This window comes from Protomyctophum bolini, assembly GCF_963924005.1.
Source record: "Protomyctophum bolini genome assembly, chromosome: 4".
In the NCBI taxonomy this organism is placed as follows: domain Eukaryota; kingdom Metazoa; phylum Chordata; class Actinopteri; order Myctophiformes; family Myctophidae; genus Protomyctophum; species Protomyctophum bolini.
In genome coordinates this window covers 41,527,272-41,540,951 of record NC_137865.1, presented here as the reverse complement: position 1 = coordinate 41,540,951, position 13,680 = coordinate 41,527,272, and the positions used below count along the sequence as shown (strand labels likewise).

Sequence of the window (13,680 nt, the reverse complement as noted above, 5' to 3'; positions counted from 1 at the left end):
TCAACGGACCCAAAACTTAAAATATTTGTTTTCATTGGATACGATTTGGTCCACAATTCCATACGATTTTGCTTGAATTTATTGGTCAGGTAAAATGTCAGTTCATTTTTCTATGGCTACATTTTTAAGGGGTTTGATTGATTGATTAATTAACAGTTTGCAGAATTACAGTACATTTCAAGCACAAACTCAATACAAAGGCTGTTAACTGTGAGTGGACGACCCAATTAAGCATTACACTTGTTTACAAGAGGGTCCACCATGTTCAATTCATCAAATGTGCTAGTTAGTATAGTGATAGTCCAGCTTTGAGGGTTTGTGTGTAAACACAAACACTGTCCTAAACACAAACATTGAATGCCAATGACAATGAATGGCCAACTTTGAGTGTTTGCAAACTTTGCATATAAACACAAACATTGGATGCCATTGACAATGCATGGCCAGCTATGAGTGTTTGTGTCTATTTTGGTGTGTTCCACAGAGGGTGGGTGGGTTTGTTTTACAGTACACTGACAGTCATTCGATAGTTGAATAGGTGAGCTGCAGCCTGGCTGTACCCATGGCAGATGCTGTTGTCAGTCAGTCCAGTCACTGTCTGTCAGTCAGTCATGCTCCCTCCTCTCAGGTTCGGTTGAGAGAGTCACTCACTCACATCTGGAAGGAAGGGAACACCCCCTCGGTTAAACTCAGCCAACCTGCCGCCGGGGTCTGTCTGACTGTGTAGTGTAGTCAGCAGAGGAGGAATCACCACCCCGATCGTTGTTTTTACTACACAGCCATCATCATCCAGACCAGACCAGACAGATCGAGACGTTATCTTTCCCCGCCGTCGTAGCCCATTATAGCTGCGTCTAACAACAATGGCCAGAGCTGCATCATAGCAGCATAGCGTGCCGCGCCGCCTTGGCTTTGCATTTCAGCAGCGCAGCAGTTAATGGTTTCTGAATGTGTTGTTGTGCGTTGCTGAGTGCCGTGGTGTGGATCCCTCCTCACTACTCCAGCAGCAGCAGCAGCAGACCACCACCGCCACACTAGGAAGATGGCGTCGGAAGGAGCAAGCGCCGCCGCGGAGCAGCAGCCGCCGCCTCAGTTGCCTCCTCCTCCGATACAAACACTGGCGACCACGGTCCTCGGGAGTGTCGACGCGGTAAGCCAACATAACAAAGATAGACCTGGACATGTTTTGTTGTCGGTGTGGTTCGGGTTTAGAGAGACACACACACACACGCGGCGGAAAAAAGGGGGGACGAAAATCAGTGCGCATCTATTACATCCAAGCGCTGCTGGCTGGCTGCTTGCTCATAAAAAAGCCACAGCAAGGCGGCGTTATTTTTTTGTGTCGATGATGATAAATCGAGGGGAACGGTCGGTGATTTACGTTTGTTTACAACAAGGGACACATATATCTGGCTGTTATACCGTCCCGAGTGGCCCAATAGAACAGCTACTATTAAAACGTTTTTCATTTAATAGTCCTTTTGTGTTTCACCGTACGGACTCGTGGAGGGCAGCTTTCTTTTTTATTTTGAACACTCCACAACACAGCCCTGTCGTGAGGTTATAGGTACTAAGGTTCCTCACCACCACGGGCTATGTATACATTGATTTGCTGCTGCTGATACGTTGTTACTATAATAGACCCACAGACACGTTGTTACACATAGTAGTAGCCTGCAGGTTCTGCCTATAGCAGGCTCTGCACGCAGTTACGTGAGATAATGTCTGCTACCACCCCCCCCCCCCCCCCCCGTCAAAAAAAGATCTCAATTTAATTTCTCACTTAGTTCCAACTGAGGAAAAACATATTTTGGTCTGGAGTGGGCAACCCTTTTACAATTCAATATGCTTGTTGTGGTTACTATACTGTGGTTGTGTTGTGTGAGCAAAGCAGCCTTCATATCAAAATGGCCCTCTTTTGTATGAGGAGAGACCACATTTGTTGTTGTTGTGTGTATTCTTTCTGCCTGGCCTATATTATATTATACTACAGCTGGTCCTGTGATGATGAAAGATGTGAGCATTTAGGTTCCAATAGGACTAAAGTGGCAGGGAAGGGAATGGAAGTGTTACTTTCTAGAAGGCAGTGATGACAGTGTGTTTTACAGTATGTTTGTTGTTAACTAACTGCTTAGTCTGCTAAACTTGTTTACACACAACTACCTGTGATTTCTAACGCTTCGGCCTTTCACAGGTTGCAACATATGTGCCAGCTAGCCCACTGGCGAGCCTTGCCTCTGCTTTGCAAACCGGTGTGTGTGTGTGTGTGTGTAGATGCTGAGGGTGGTGGAGGTCCATCAGTGTGTTTAGATGCCGAGGGTGGGGGTCCATGAGGGTCCAAGGGTCCATCCATGGAACATTTCCTCGGTTGGCTGTCAGACAGTGTATTCCCGTCTGGCTCCCAGGGCGTCTGGCGTACTGCACAGTCACTGCTCGGCTGTCCATTGATATTATTGACCAGCCAATAATAATGGAATGGTTTGTGGTGGCAGCCATCCCATTTGCCACTTAACCTTTTGTACTGCGCAGCTCAAATGGTAGAGGATGGCACTAATATAATAATACTGCCTATAGGCAGCATTTGGGGTTTGTTTCCCTGTGTACTGTAGCCCAAGGGTATATGTTTGCATGCATAAAGTGAGTGACAAAGTGAGTTTAACGTCATTTAATGCAATCAGATGGTACTTTTCTGTTTGGGCTGTCAAGACCAGAAAGTAGTTTTCTAACGCTCAGTAGGCATTCCTGCATACGTTCCGGGTACGATGACGATGCCACACGCATAACCTCTCCTCTATACTGCCAGAGCAAAGGCTTGTGGCCACCCATGTTAAACATGTAAACAACACTCTGTAAAGAGTGTTGGATAAAAGTGTCAACTAAAATGGCACGTTAATGGGGTTTCTGAAGTTACTCGCTTGACAAAAAATAAATAAATAAACAAACCATTACGTTTTGGGGGTGTTGAAAGGGGTTAGGCGGCGGCCAATGGAAATGTGTTTCTGGAATTAGAAGGTCCCATGAGAAACGGAGTAGAAGGGTAGTGAGAGAGACAGACAGACAGACAGGCAGTGAGCTGTTGACATGTAAGGGACGTGTGTGGGAGGACAGGAGAGAGAGAGAGAGTGTGAGAGATGGACGGATGGACGGACAGTGAGAGGCGGGGGGGGCAGGGGCGGTGAGGGGGGGTGTACACCGGAGACCTTTCTAAATTGGTCTTAATTTCAGTGACTCAGCCGGCATAGCTGGGAGTTCCGTGTCAGCCAGCCTTCTTCAGAGCGTGCTCAGTGCTGCACACTGCCGCGCTTAATCGGTCTACGCCGGGGGGTAGTTTACATTTAGCGTTGAGCACCAACAGGTGCTCCCAAAGACGTGTCGACCGGCCTCCCTCCTCCTCCTCGGATTGTCCATACTGTATATCTCTGTCGGCCCGGAGGGGTGATCAATATGTCCGTTCATGGATAAATATGTCCGTTGCAAAGACTTGGTCCATGCATGGCACATTTTAGATTTTATGTTTTATTAACTTAATTTCGATCATAAGGGGTCCCAATTACTGTGAACGTCAAGTCTCCAGGGTTTCATTCAGATTATGTATGACACTTTTGCTACGACGCTATGGGATGTTAGGAGTCCAACTTGTAATAGTGGTTCTCAAATGTTTTATTTTGAAAGGACCCCCTTTACTGTACAAATGGACCCTTTAGGGGACCCTTTATGGGCCCTTTAGGGGCCATTTGGTTCCATTTGTACACCCTCAGAGTTTAATACAGACCTGTTATGGCCATTCAGAGCTATAGCTCGTTATGTTTTTCTTTCTGGAAATATTATTGTCCGTTCATTTGTTTTTCTGTGGAAAAAATTTAATTTTGACAAAAATCTCCACCACAACAAGCCAGCATGGCGGACGGTGATCCCTGAATATGCCAGGAGTCAGGACGGCCTCTCCTCTCTATCTCCCTGGAAGGAGGAGTCATGGTGGTGGTGTTCTGTGCCCCCCAATTCCTGCCTTGGTTGCTTTAAATTAGATAAAGTACTTTGCTGCTCTTTACCCACGCCTGCTGCTACACATCTTTTGTTGGTCCGCAGTGGGGCGGTTTCTCCGGTGGAGCGTTCTCACAGAGGACCGTCCCAATAGAGAGAGAGAGAGAGAGAGATCAGAGGTCGGCCAATGGTGGCTCATTGACCACTTCCTCCTCATTCAGCCCGAGCTGGTTAGTCTGAGTAGAGCAGGTTTACGACCTGTATTGTTTGACTTGGCTGTGGCCGCCTACCTCCTCAAGCCATTCCATAGAGTTGGAGTGCTCGGCTGTGGCCGCCTACGTACTCAAGCCATTCCATAGAGTTGGAGTGCTCAGCCTCGCATGTTTAGAATGAGTGCGACAGTGCGTACTGTTCCACTACAGCTGCACGATTCTCCTTTTCATTCCTAAGTGACATGTGTACAGTACACATGACTTGCTGTTACATAATGGTTCACCATTAGTTACATAAAATGCCATGTCATAATTTTATCATTTAAAAACCTTTTTGTACAAGGTACAAGAAAGTGTCAGATTATTGAGTATCATTTTTGGAAAGGATACTTCGCAAACTAAGCCCCAGTGGAACTGGGAAGTAACACGTCAATGTCACTCGCTGATGAACTAGAGCAGTGCTTCTCAAAATGGGGTCCTTGGGGGTGTTCCAGGGGGTCCCCAGAGAAATTAGTTCATATGGTTTCACGGCACTTTAACCTTACAGTGCTTTTGAAAATCTTGAAAAAAGTTGGAATATTTTTAAAGCATTTTAACAACGCAAATATTGTACGGGGGTCCACACTGACTCCCTGCTGGCACTAGGCCTTTTCACATCGGGTACATGGCCAAATACTTAATTAATTTGGCGGTGCTTGACATGAAGATGTTTAAAGAACTGCTGAACTAGAGAACTGAGGACTGCAGGCCAGCACGAGCCTCTGAATATTGGCCGCAGCAGCGACTGCTGCCTATGCCCTTTGCACATGGCACACACAGCTCATGGAACAAATTAGCGTCAGCTTCCCTGAGTTCCCTCACCTGCTCACTGTGCAGAAATGTGTGCACGTGGTGCTGTGCTTGTATGCTCGCAATGCCAATCGACCAAGGCTGTAGGTCGCATGACATGAGGACGAGCAAGGCTCAGAGAGAGAGAGGGTGACTGTCCGGCTGGCAAGGTTTCCTTCCGCCACATCTAATTCTCCAAGTGCGTCTTTTGCTGAGCATTGAACGGTCAGCTGTGTGTGGGTAGGCTGGGGAAATCAAAATAATGGCTTGGAGTGAAAGAATGTCTTCTTTCTTTTGTGTACAGCCATGCCCATGATCCATTCTGACAGATGTGACAGTGGTGCTAAATTGAAATGCTTGATTTATGCAAGTGTTTTGTTTTGCTTCTTGGATGAATTGAATTGAGAGCATCCCGTGTTACAGCAGAATATTGCTTATGCTTTTGTTCAGGGAAAGAAGCAAATAACTGACTTTTTTCCCCCTTTTTCTCATTTGAAGTTTGTCTGAAAATGTCAATAGGCTACGAACAAGGGATATAGAAGCTCCAAGATTTAAGATTCAAATATCAGTCGGAGAGAGTTTGTTAATGAAAACGGCATCGTGCTGAAACTAAACCCCTAAGTTATGGTTAGCCTGTGATTTAGGAGAGGCCTTTGAAGATGACGCTGGCTCCTTGATGAAATGGAATAATCTTGGCAACCTTATGTATGCTAGTAAATCAATACAATGAATGCTCCTTAGCGAGGTGATTGAACGTTGTTGAATATAAAGCAGGTATAGCAATGAATGTACCCAACATTCACAGAAGGGAAGGAAGCTCTTTACTTTGACTGTTTTGTTTTCATTCCTGTTGTTAATTCATCATCACCATCATCCCTCAAGTGCCCTCGAGATCTCACATGCTGCCTCTGCTGCTTTCAGTTGCTCATTGATACAAACACGTTCATTCACAACGCAAATACCGGTACACAATCTACAATCTACAAAAACGCCTCATGTTTGAGGCTATTACACGCAACCTTGCCTGTACGTCAAAGTATAAAATAGAGCATAAGTGGTTAACCTTTATTTCATGTTTACTTTTTTTATTCCTTTTTACAGGTCAATACAGACAGACGGGTGATTCAGTCAAAACAGTTCTTTTTTTCCCCCTCCCCTGTACCCCACCCCCTCCCCCCGTCCAGAGACAGCAAACAGATGCAAGGATAGAGTATATATGCACAAAATGTATGTAGAGAATAGGATAGCACACACATACACGGAAAACAAAAACAAAAAACAAAGACAATGCAGGTACAGAGACTGTAATAAAGGAAAAAAAATAACCGCCACCAGCAATCATGGTCCCGGGAAGGTGGACACATCGACCTCAGTCCCCACTAGGGGGTTAGAACATGGGGTCTAGTTAACCTTTATTTAACCATGCAACTGATTAAGAACTAATTCGTATTAACAATTGACCTTAATATGCAGACCACCATGACCACCATCTTGGCTTTAAGTTAATGGCAGGGTGGCAACTAGCCGCAATTTGCCACAGCCCATATACATCCAAACAGAAAAGTCCTATCTGATTGTATTAAACAACGTGTTGGAGTTTGGCAGTGCTCGTTGGATATATCACTCAACAGTCCTGTTTTGAATTTGCACCCGTTTTGAATTGACAGTATCTGCCTGTCTTCCAGGAGTTGAAATGCCACGGTCACTGTCTCCAAATGTCATCTTTTGGCCTCTGTGCGAGATTGTATGTGTTTCTTCTTGCCTGGAAAATGTTTCTAATTGAGGGTACCAGCGGTCTGGTCACTCATTGTTTGCATGTTAGTCCTGCGGTCACTACGGGCCAGATTAGAATCTAATGGCCTAGCTTTGATGTAATTGGACTTTAATAGCCTCAAGGTAGGATGAGACTCATTTTACAGCTAGTCTTAATGAGACCATAGTTTGTGAGCAGGAATGAATAAGTGGAGCATCTGTCATACGAGCCCAACCTGTTTGTTTTTCCTCTGATAACCCAGTACCCTGTTGACTGTACGACGTGTACGTATGGTTCCTCTTTGCTTAATTATGCCCGCCACGGGACACAAGTACACATATAGGCCACGGTTTGTCGTTCGTTTCACTGATATCTGCCCACACATTCTGTCCAAAACTCACACAAATCGGTTCACATTATTTCTGGAGTCATGTGATCAAGATGTATCTGTAAGATTTAGCAGATTCCATTCCAGTTGGCTATGTGACTGCCTTGTGCCTTCCATATGAATGAATGAATGACTTTATTTAAGTGTCATGCCACCTCGTGGCCCATCCCTCATGGGGCTTATATGACACCTTTTCATACAGTTACAATAATTCGGATATACACGTCTTGACTCTTTTTACACAGTAATGCTGATCGTCTACAACAAAACAAAACAAAAATAAACAAAACACTGGCTGTACATATTTTGCAGGGTAGACATTAGACAACCTGGTCTGGCGGAGATCTGCTGCACGTGATTTATTTTGTTTACAAGCTAGAAATGCTTTGCAATCGTGTTTGCAAAATCTCTTCTTTTTGGCAAATGATACACACTCATGCAATGGAGTGTGTGTGTGATCTGTAGCACATAATACATAGCAGCTTATTGTTCCTCATCAGATGTCTATTTTATGTTCCAGGAACTACACACTAACACTATAGACTACAGATGCAATTCAGCTCTGTGAAAATGAAAGCCTGGCTGCCAAGGATAGCTCTGGGACAGTTGTTGAACTGTCCATTGTCTCTGCTAGATAAACACAACATAAAACCTTTTGTTCATACTGTTGAGTCCTGCTATCGTCTTTTAAAATGCATCTGTGCCTCTGAGAATCAAAAGAGCATCTGGTTCAGCAAAATGTTTGTTATCATTATACCCGTCCCATTTTGGAAATGAGGGGATGTTGTTGCCTCTGTGCTCCAACGGTGTGTAATGTTGCGTTCACATTCACACGAGGCATGTGCAAACTGCAAAGATGCGAAGATCACAGCATGTTTGTCTCTTTGTAGATCTGTCGCTCACACAGTCTTTGACGTCATCAAGCGTGCATCCTCTGTAGTGATGTGTGTTGTATCTTTTGCAGCAGCTAGAAATGTAAAGCACCTTGGATGAAGGCGCTATAGCAATGCACCATTTACCATGTAAGAGTTGGGCATGTCCTTAATACAAGTCTTATTTGTTTTGTGCTCTCTGTGTTTCAGAAATGTGAATTCAACATGGATAATCTGAGCAAGCCTGAGCTGTTGACCCTCCTCAGTATTATGGAAGGAGAGCTGGAGGCCAGAGACCTGGTTATAGAGGCGCTAAGGGTGAGTCCCCTAATATCTCTGTGTCTCACTCACTCACTCACTCACTCACACACACTCACACACACTCACACCATTGCACTTTCTTTTTAAATGAGACTTCAACACACACAAGTCACAGACTAGTCCCCTTCCCCCATACTTATATCAGCCAATCGGTGTGCATTTGATTTGAGCCATTGTCAGGTTGAATTGAACACAGCCTATTTGAAGCAGATTAGCATCGGGGATGGCAGCAAGATTAGCTTCAAATTCAAATCAGAAATGGGTCCTTGTTTAATCCTGACTGTCACAAAATATGGATATATATTCATTCCATTTGCAGACTACAGTTTGTATGATCATTTAAGCTGCTTGCACACTTGTCGTGCAAGCATCACAAGTTGTTACAATACTGAAAGAATGCAATCTACAGCATAGTGTTAGTTCTAAATGCTCCCCGCCGGGACACTGTCTGGTCTGTGTACCGAGACGAGTCCCAGTGCATGTTCTCCGTACTCGGCACAGTCAGTGAAATGCAGACAGCGTGACATCGCTGCGGCAAGGATGAGACTGAGGGTTAAACAGATGAACATATCGATCACACATGGACTTCAAGGGGTATCCAGGACGGTGACTGACTGTGGCTGGCATCATGCACTGTATATAACAGCCAAGATGAGACAATGTTTGCCGTCTCATTGTCTGTCTTCTGTGTGTCTCTCTGTCGTTGGTGTCCTTGCATTGGAGGTCGCCCGTCCTGCACAGCAGGGGTAGGAATGGCAAGTTATTTCTGAACGAAGCCTTTCAGGACTCTCTCTCTCTCTCTCTCTCGGTTTCTCTCTAGTTCTGTATTTAGGTCAGCGTTGGTGCCATGTTTGGCCCGTGCTCCACTTTAGCGCTGTCCTCTTAAACTCTTTTCTTAAATGGGATCTCTAATATGAGATTCATACACCCTGTTGCGATTGAGAGAGGTTTGCAGGCTAGGTAGCAAAACCTAGCCACTCACGCTTGGCATTAAATTAGAAGAACCAAATACATTATACCATGTCCTTTCTATTGAAATGTGCCTGCTCAGTTCTCAGTCCATGGGTGTCCCTCAGCGGGTCTGGGTTGGAGGGTTTGTGAGGTAAGAGTAAGAGGAGAAGGAGAAGAGATTCTGAGAACGCTGCTAGAAAGTACCACTTGTAGAACCCCCCCCCCCCCCCCCCTGGGGTTCTGTTGGCAGACTCTTCTAATGTGTCACCTTACTGTCTCCAACCTGCCTGGCTGGGACCGAACAAAGCTCGGTGTTCTTCTGTGTTTTGCTCCGTCTTTTCCAGACGTCTTCTAGGAATGATTCCGTTTTCGGCTGCAAATGGCCATCCTCTGTCTATTTCAGTCCTCCTCTCCTTTCCTTTTGTCCCCTCTCATCCTCTGTCTATTTCAGTCCTCCTCTCCTCTCCTTTTGTCCCCTCTCTCTCTCTCTCTTTTTAAGTGGTGCAACCACTTCATTACGTAGCTTTGTGTGTGCCTGGCTAGCTACTGAGCACGAAAATAGCATTTGGTTGGTTTTCAAAACAAAGTGTCACTGTTGTGCAGCCTAACACACACATACATATTAACTGTATGTATGATGATTTCAGGTGTATCAGTACAGTACAGTACAGTACAGTACAGTACAGTACAGTACAGTACAGTACAGTACAGTACAGTACAGTACAGTACAGGGACCCCCTGGGGACCCCCACACGGTAACTCTGTAATTTCTCAACCGTTTCGGACGCGGGGTGGTTTGCCGGAACCGGCCCGGCCCCCTGGGCGTGTTCATGGGGGTCTGGAAGGATGTTCCGGGGACTCGTATCTTTAACTCATATATTTTCTTCTGGGGATCCCTGGAACAAAATAAATATTTTGAGTTGGGGGCCAAATACAGATTCATTTTTGGGCTAATCAATTCCTCACATTTTTCTCCCAACTGTATCATTACGCTAATTTCCAACGTCCCCATGTAGCCCCCCCTCTCTCTGGGCTCCCGTCTCCCCTGTGGGTGACATCCTATCCAGGCTTTAGGAGATCAAACTCTCTCCCCTCCCCTCCGTTCCCTTGATGCCCTGATGATGGCTGTCCCCTCCACAAAGACACTGTTTGTTCTGTCACTGATAGGGGGGGGGGGGGGAGAGAGAGAGAGATTATAAAAGAAAAGCGATATCATTCCTGCCTCTGTAAAAACTCAGGTATAGAGTGGACAGACAGAGCCCAAACAAACTTTGTCCTGGCTTGAGATTCCCTTTGTGGAATTTATCGAGGACTTTTCCTTTAATTAAACTGTTCAATTCAATTATCTTCGTTACCGTGGCCGGGTCATACCAAAGACTGGACCCAATGCCTCCCTGCTTGGCATCAAGGGTTGGATTGGAGTAAGTCCCTGTGACATACTGTAGCGTCATCTCCAAGGGGTGTACTTGTACATCATGTCCAGGGGGTACATCAAGCTGCCTCACGCTATACAGGCTTAGACTCCTATGGGCCTCATCGCTCGGCATTAAGGATTACTTATAGAATAGATAAATGGGGCTTCTTTTCCACTGCTCGTGCCTCGGCAGTCTGCTCTACTCTCAAAGTGATGATGTTTAGGCAACGGTTATGTCACTGGTACTACAGTACGTGCCTGGATTACGCCCATATATGGATGTACCCGTCTTTATCATAGCTGACTGACATGATCGTCCAACTTTGCACACCGAGCGTGTCGCTTCTGCAACGAGTGCAAAAACCCTGGCAACGCAAGGAAAGCTACTCACGTGGTGACAAACATCTTCTCCGTATTGTATGCACATGCATTTATCGGATACTCGGTAATGTACAAGTGTGAGAACAGTATAAGCATGAACTGTAGACGACAAACAAGGTAAATAGTCATAAGTATTAAGTAATGTGTATACAGAGAACATTGTGCCTCAGAGAAACTAGGATGCAGCACAGAAGCATAACAAGCATATGGTAACAAAATGCAACACTGTCCAAATATATGGTTTGTTTGTTTTTGGGACGGTGTAAGCGGGGGAATGGAGCGAGTGTGCCAGACAGACAGAAAGAGAGAGAGAGAGAGATAGAGAAACAGGGAGAGCTGATATGACCTCTCAGCATCCCTGGCAAAGCAGAACCGTGTGCCATACAATAGAGGATTAACCCATTTTGGGCGGGAACCCCTTTTGGTGTTAGCATTATGTTATGCTTTAGCTATTGAAAAATAGCAGATCTACAAGCTCATAGCACTCCACTGAGTGGCGTGCTACGAGCTTGTAGGTCTGCTATTTTTGAAGAATCGAAGAACGACTGACATAGAAACATAGCTTTTTCAGAAAACTGTCAGGATGTAGAAGACATTTTTAGAATCTGATCTCATGTCAAAATGGATTAAGACAACATCATCCCCGCCCCTTGCTTTTTCTACGCTCTCTCTCTCTCAAAAGGACAGAAAGACAAAGCATCGTCTGGCCACCAGCTGCATGGCATCTCAGTGTCAGAGCAGCACTGAACACGGCCACTCTTTCAAGTCAAACCGTGGAGAGATCATTACATCCAAACAGACCAGTACAGCCACTAAGCCCCTCTTCCATACCCACCGTCCTATACACACACACACACACACACACACACACACACACACAGACTCATGAAAAGAAAAGCCCGCCCTGACCCAGTATCACCGACTGGCACGCCATCCTCGGCGAACGTTACTTTGCCGTGGGCATTATTAAGAGGCTTTGGTGGCTGCGATTAATTAGCGTTTGGCTAAAAGCCGGGCTGAGCCACCGTATCGGGTTTCATTCTGACGAGAAGAAAGGCCAGGGTGGCGTGGTGCAGGAGGAGGAGGGTCTGTAAGGAGATTAGCCAGGCCGTGGAGATCACATGAGGATCGGAGTCATCGGCTTCACAACTCCCCCCATTATTCTGCCCTGTGATTTTTCACTGAACATTTTGGAACCGGCATCTTTTCACTTGACTATATGAATATTATATTACTATATGATTGAAATAATTAATTACCATCCACATGCAATGATTGATGCATCATTTCATTTCAATGGCCAATTTGAACATTACCAGGTCTACATTGTTAACACACCGACGGACCGGAAGTTATACAGTTATACAATTCATCCCCTGTATTGACCGGAAGTTATACAGTTATACAATTCATCCCCTGTATTGCTCAGTGGTATAGAACATGGCACCACCGGTTGGGGGTTTGACTCCCCTGTGGGTCTCAGTAGATGGAGCACAGCGCTAGTAATCCCGGGGGGAGTTATTCCATTCCCCTATATACAGTATGTAGAATAAATGAATATAGCTGAGCATGACTCTGAGTTCTCCCACGGGCGAATGCCTGATAAGAAATGCACACACTCATGCAACTGTTTGAAACGCGTTGCATATTAAAATAATACCTAACGTCAGCTACGCTTCTATAGGAAGAGCATACTGACATGTCTGAGGGCCCCAGATGGGATGAGAAGCATTTTATTCTCCGCCCACTCACTGGCATCTGCCATCGGAGCATCGATTCGAGCCTCGGCTGTCATGTGGGCTGACTGGGCTCGCCTCGCACGCTTGGTTGGGAGAGGTCACGTGTCCCTACATATGACTATGAGACTTGGTTGGGAGAGGTCACGTGTCCCTACATATGACTATAAGACTTGGTTGGGAGAGGTCACGTGTCCCTACATATGACTATAAGACTTGGTTGGGAGAGGTCACGTGTCCCTACATATGACTATAAGACTTGGTTGGGAGAGGTCACGTGTCCCTACATATGACTATAAGACTTGGTTGGGAGAGGTCACGTGTCCCTACATATGACTATAAGACTTGGTTGGGAGAGGTCACGTGTCCCTGCATAATGTCTAAGACTTGGTTGGGAGAGGTCACGTGTCCCTACATATGACTTAGACTCCAGAGAGTCAGCATTCAGCTCCCCTGCTGCACACACACCCCCTCCACCCCCCGAGCTATCAGGCCCGCATCAGCATCCCGCTATATCTCCCAGGCATCTCGCTATTTAAGGCGTGCAAACCCCTCTGCTGGGCTTTTATACAATTTACAATTACAATCTAGGCATTTAGCAGACGCTCTTTATCCAGAGGGATTTACAGTAAGCAAGAACAACACATGGTAATACATCAAATGCATAGCAATGGTCAACTATAGGATCATACTGTAAGTAAACTCATAAACTAAAAATACATCGCATGGATGCACCTGGGACATAATATCCTCAGTGATGTATCCTGAGGTCAACAGGGTTTCGGGTCTACCAACATCATACCCTCCCTCACTCAGGCGACCCAGCCCGGGTTGATCAAATCC

At 45.7% G+C, this 13,680-nt stretch overlaps 1 protein-coding gene across 4 annotated transcripts in view; it reads left to right on the top strand.

The window, feature by feature from the left end:
• Positions 1–680: 680 nt before the first annotated feature.
• The window catches only part of cttnbp2 (cortactin binding protein 2), a 93,576-nt gene continuing 80,576 nt past the window's right edge, over positions 681–13,680 (top strand). For all 4 annotated transcript variants that reach the window (XM_080761089.1, XM_080761088.1, XM_080761087.1 and 1 more), the window contains exons 1-2: positions 681–1,150; positions 8,245–8,352. In XM_080761089.1, the coding sequence (XP_080617215.1) occupies positions 1,043–1,150; positions 8,245–8,352 (216 nt within the window). In that variant the 5' untranslated portion in view covers positions 681–1,042. The remainder of the gene's footprint in view (positions 1,151–8,244; positions 8,353–13,680) is intronic.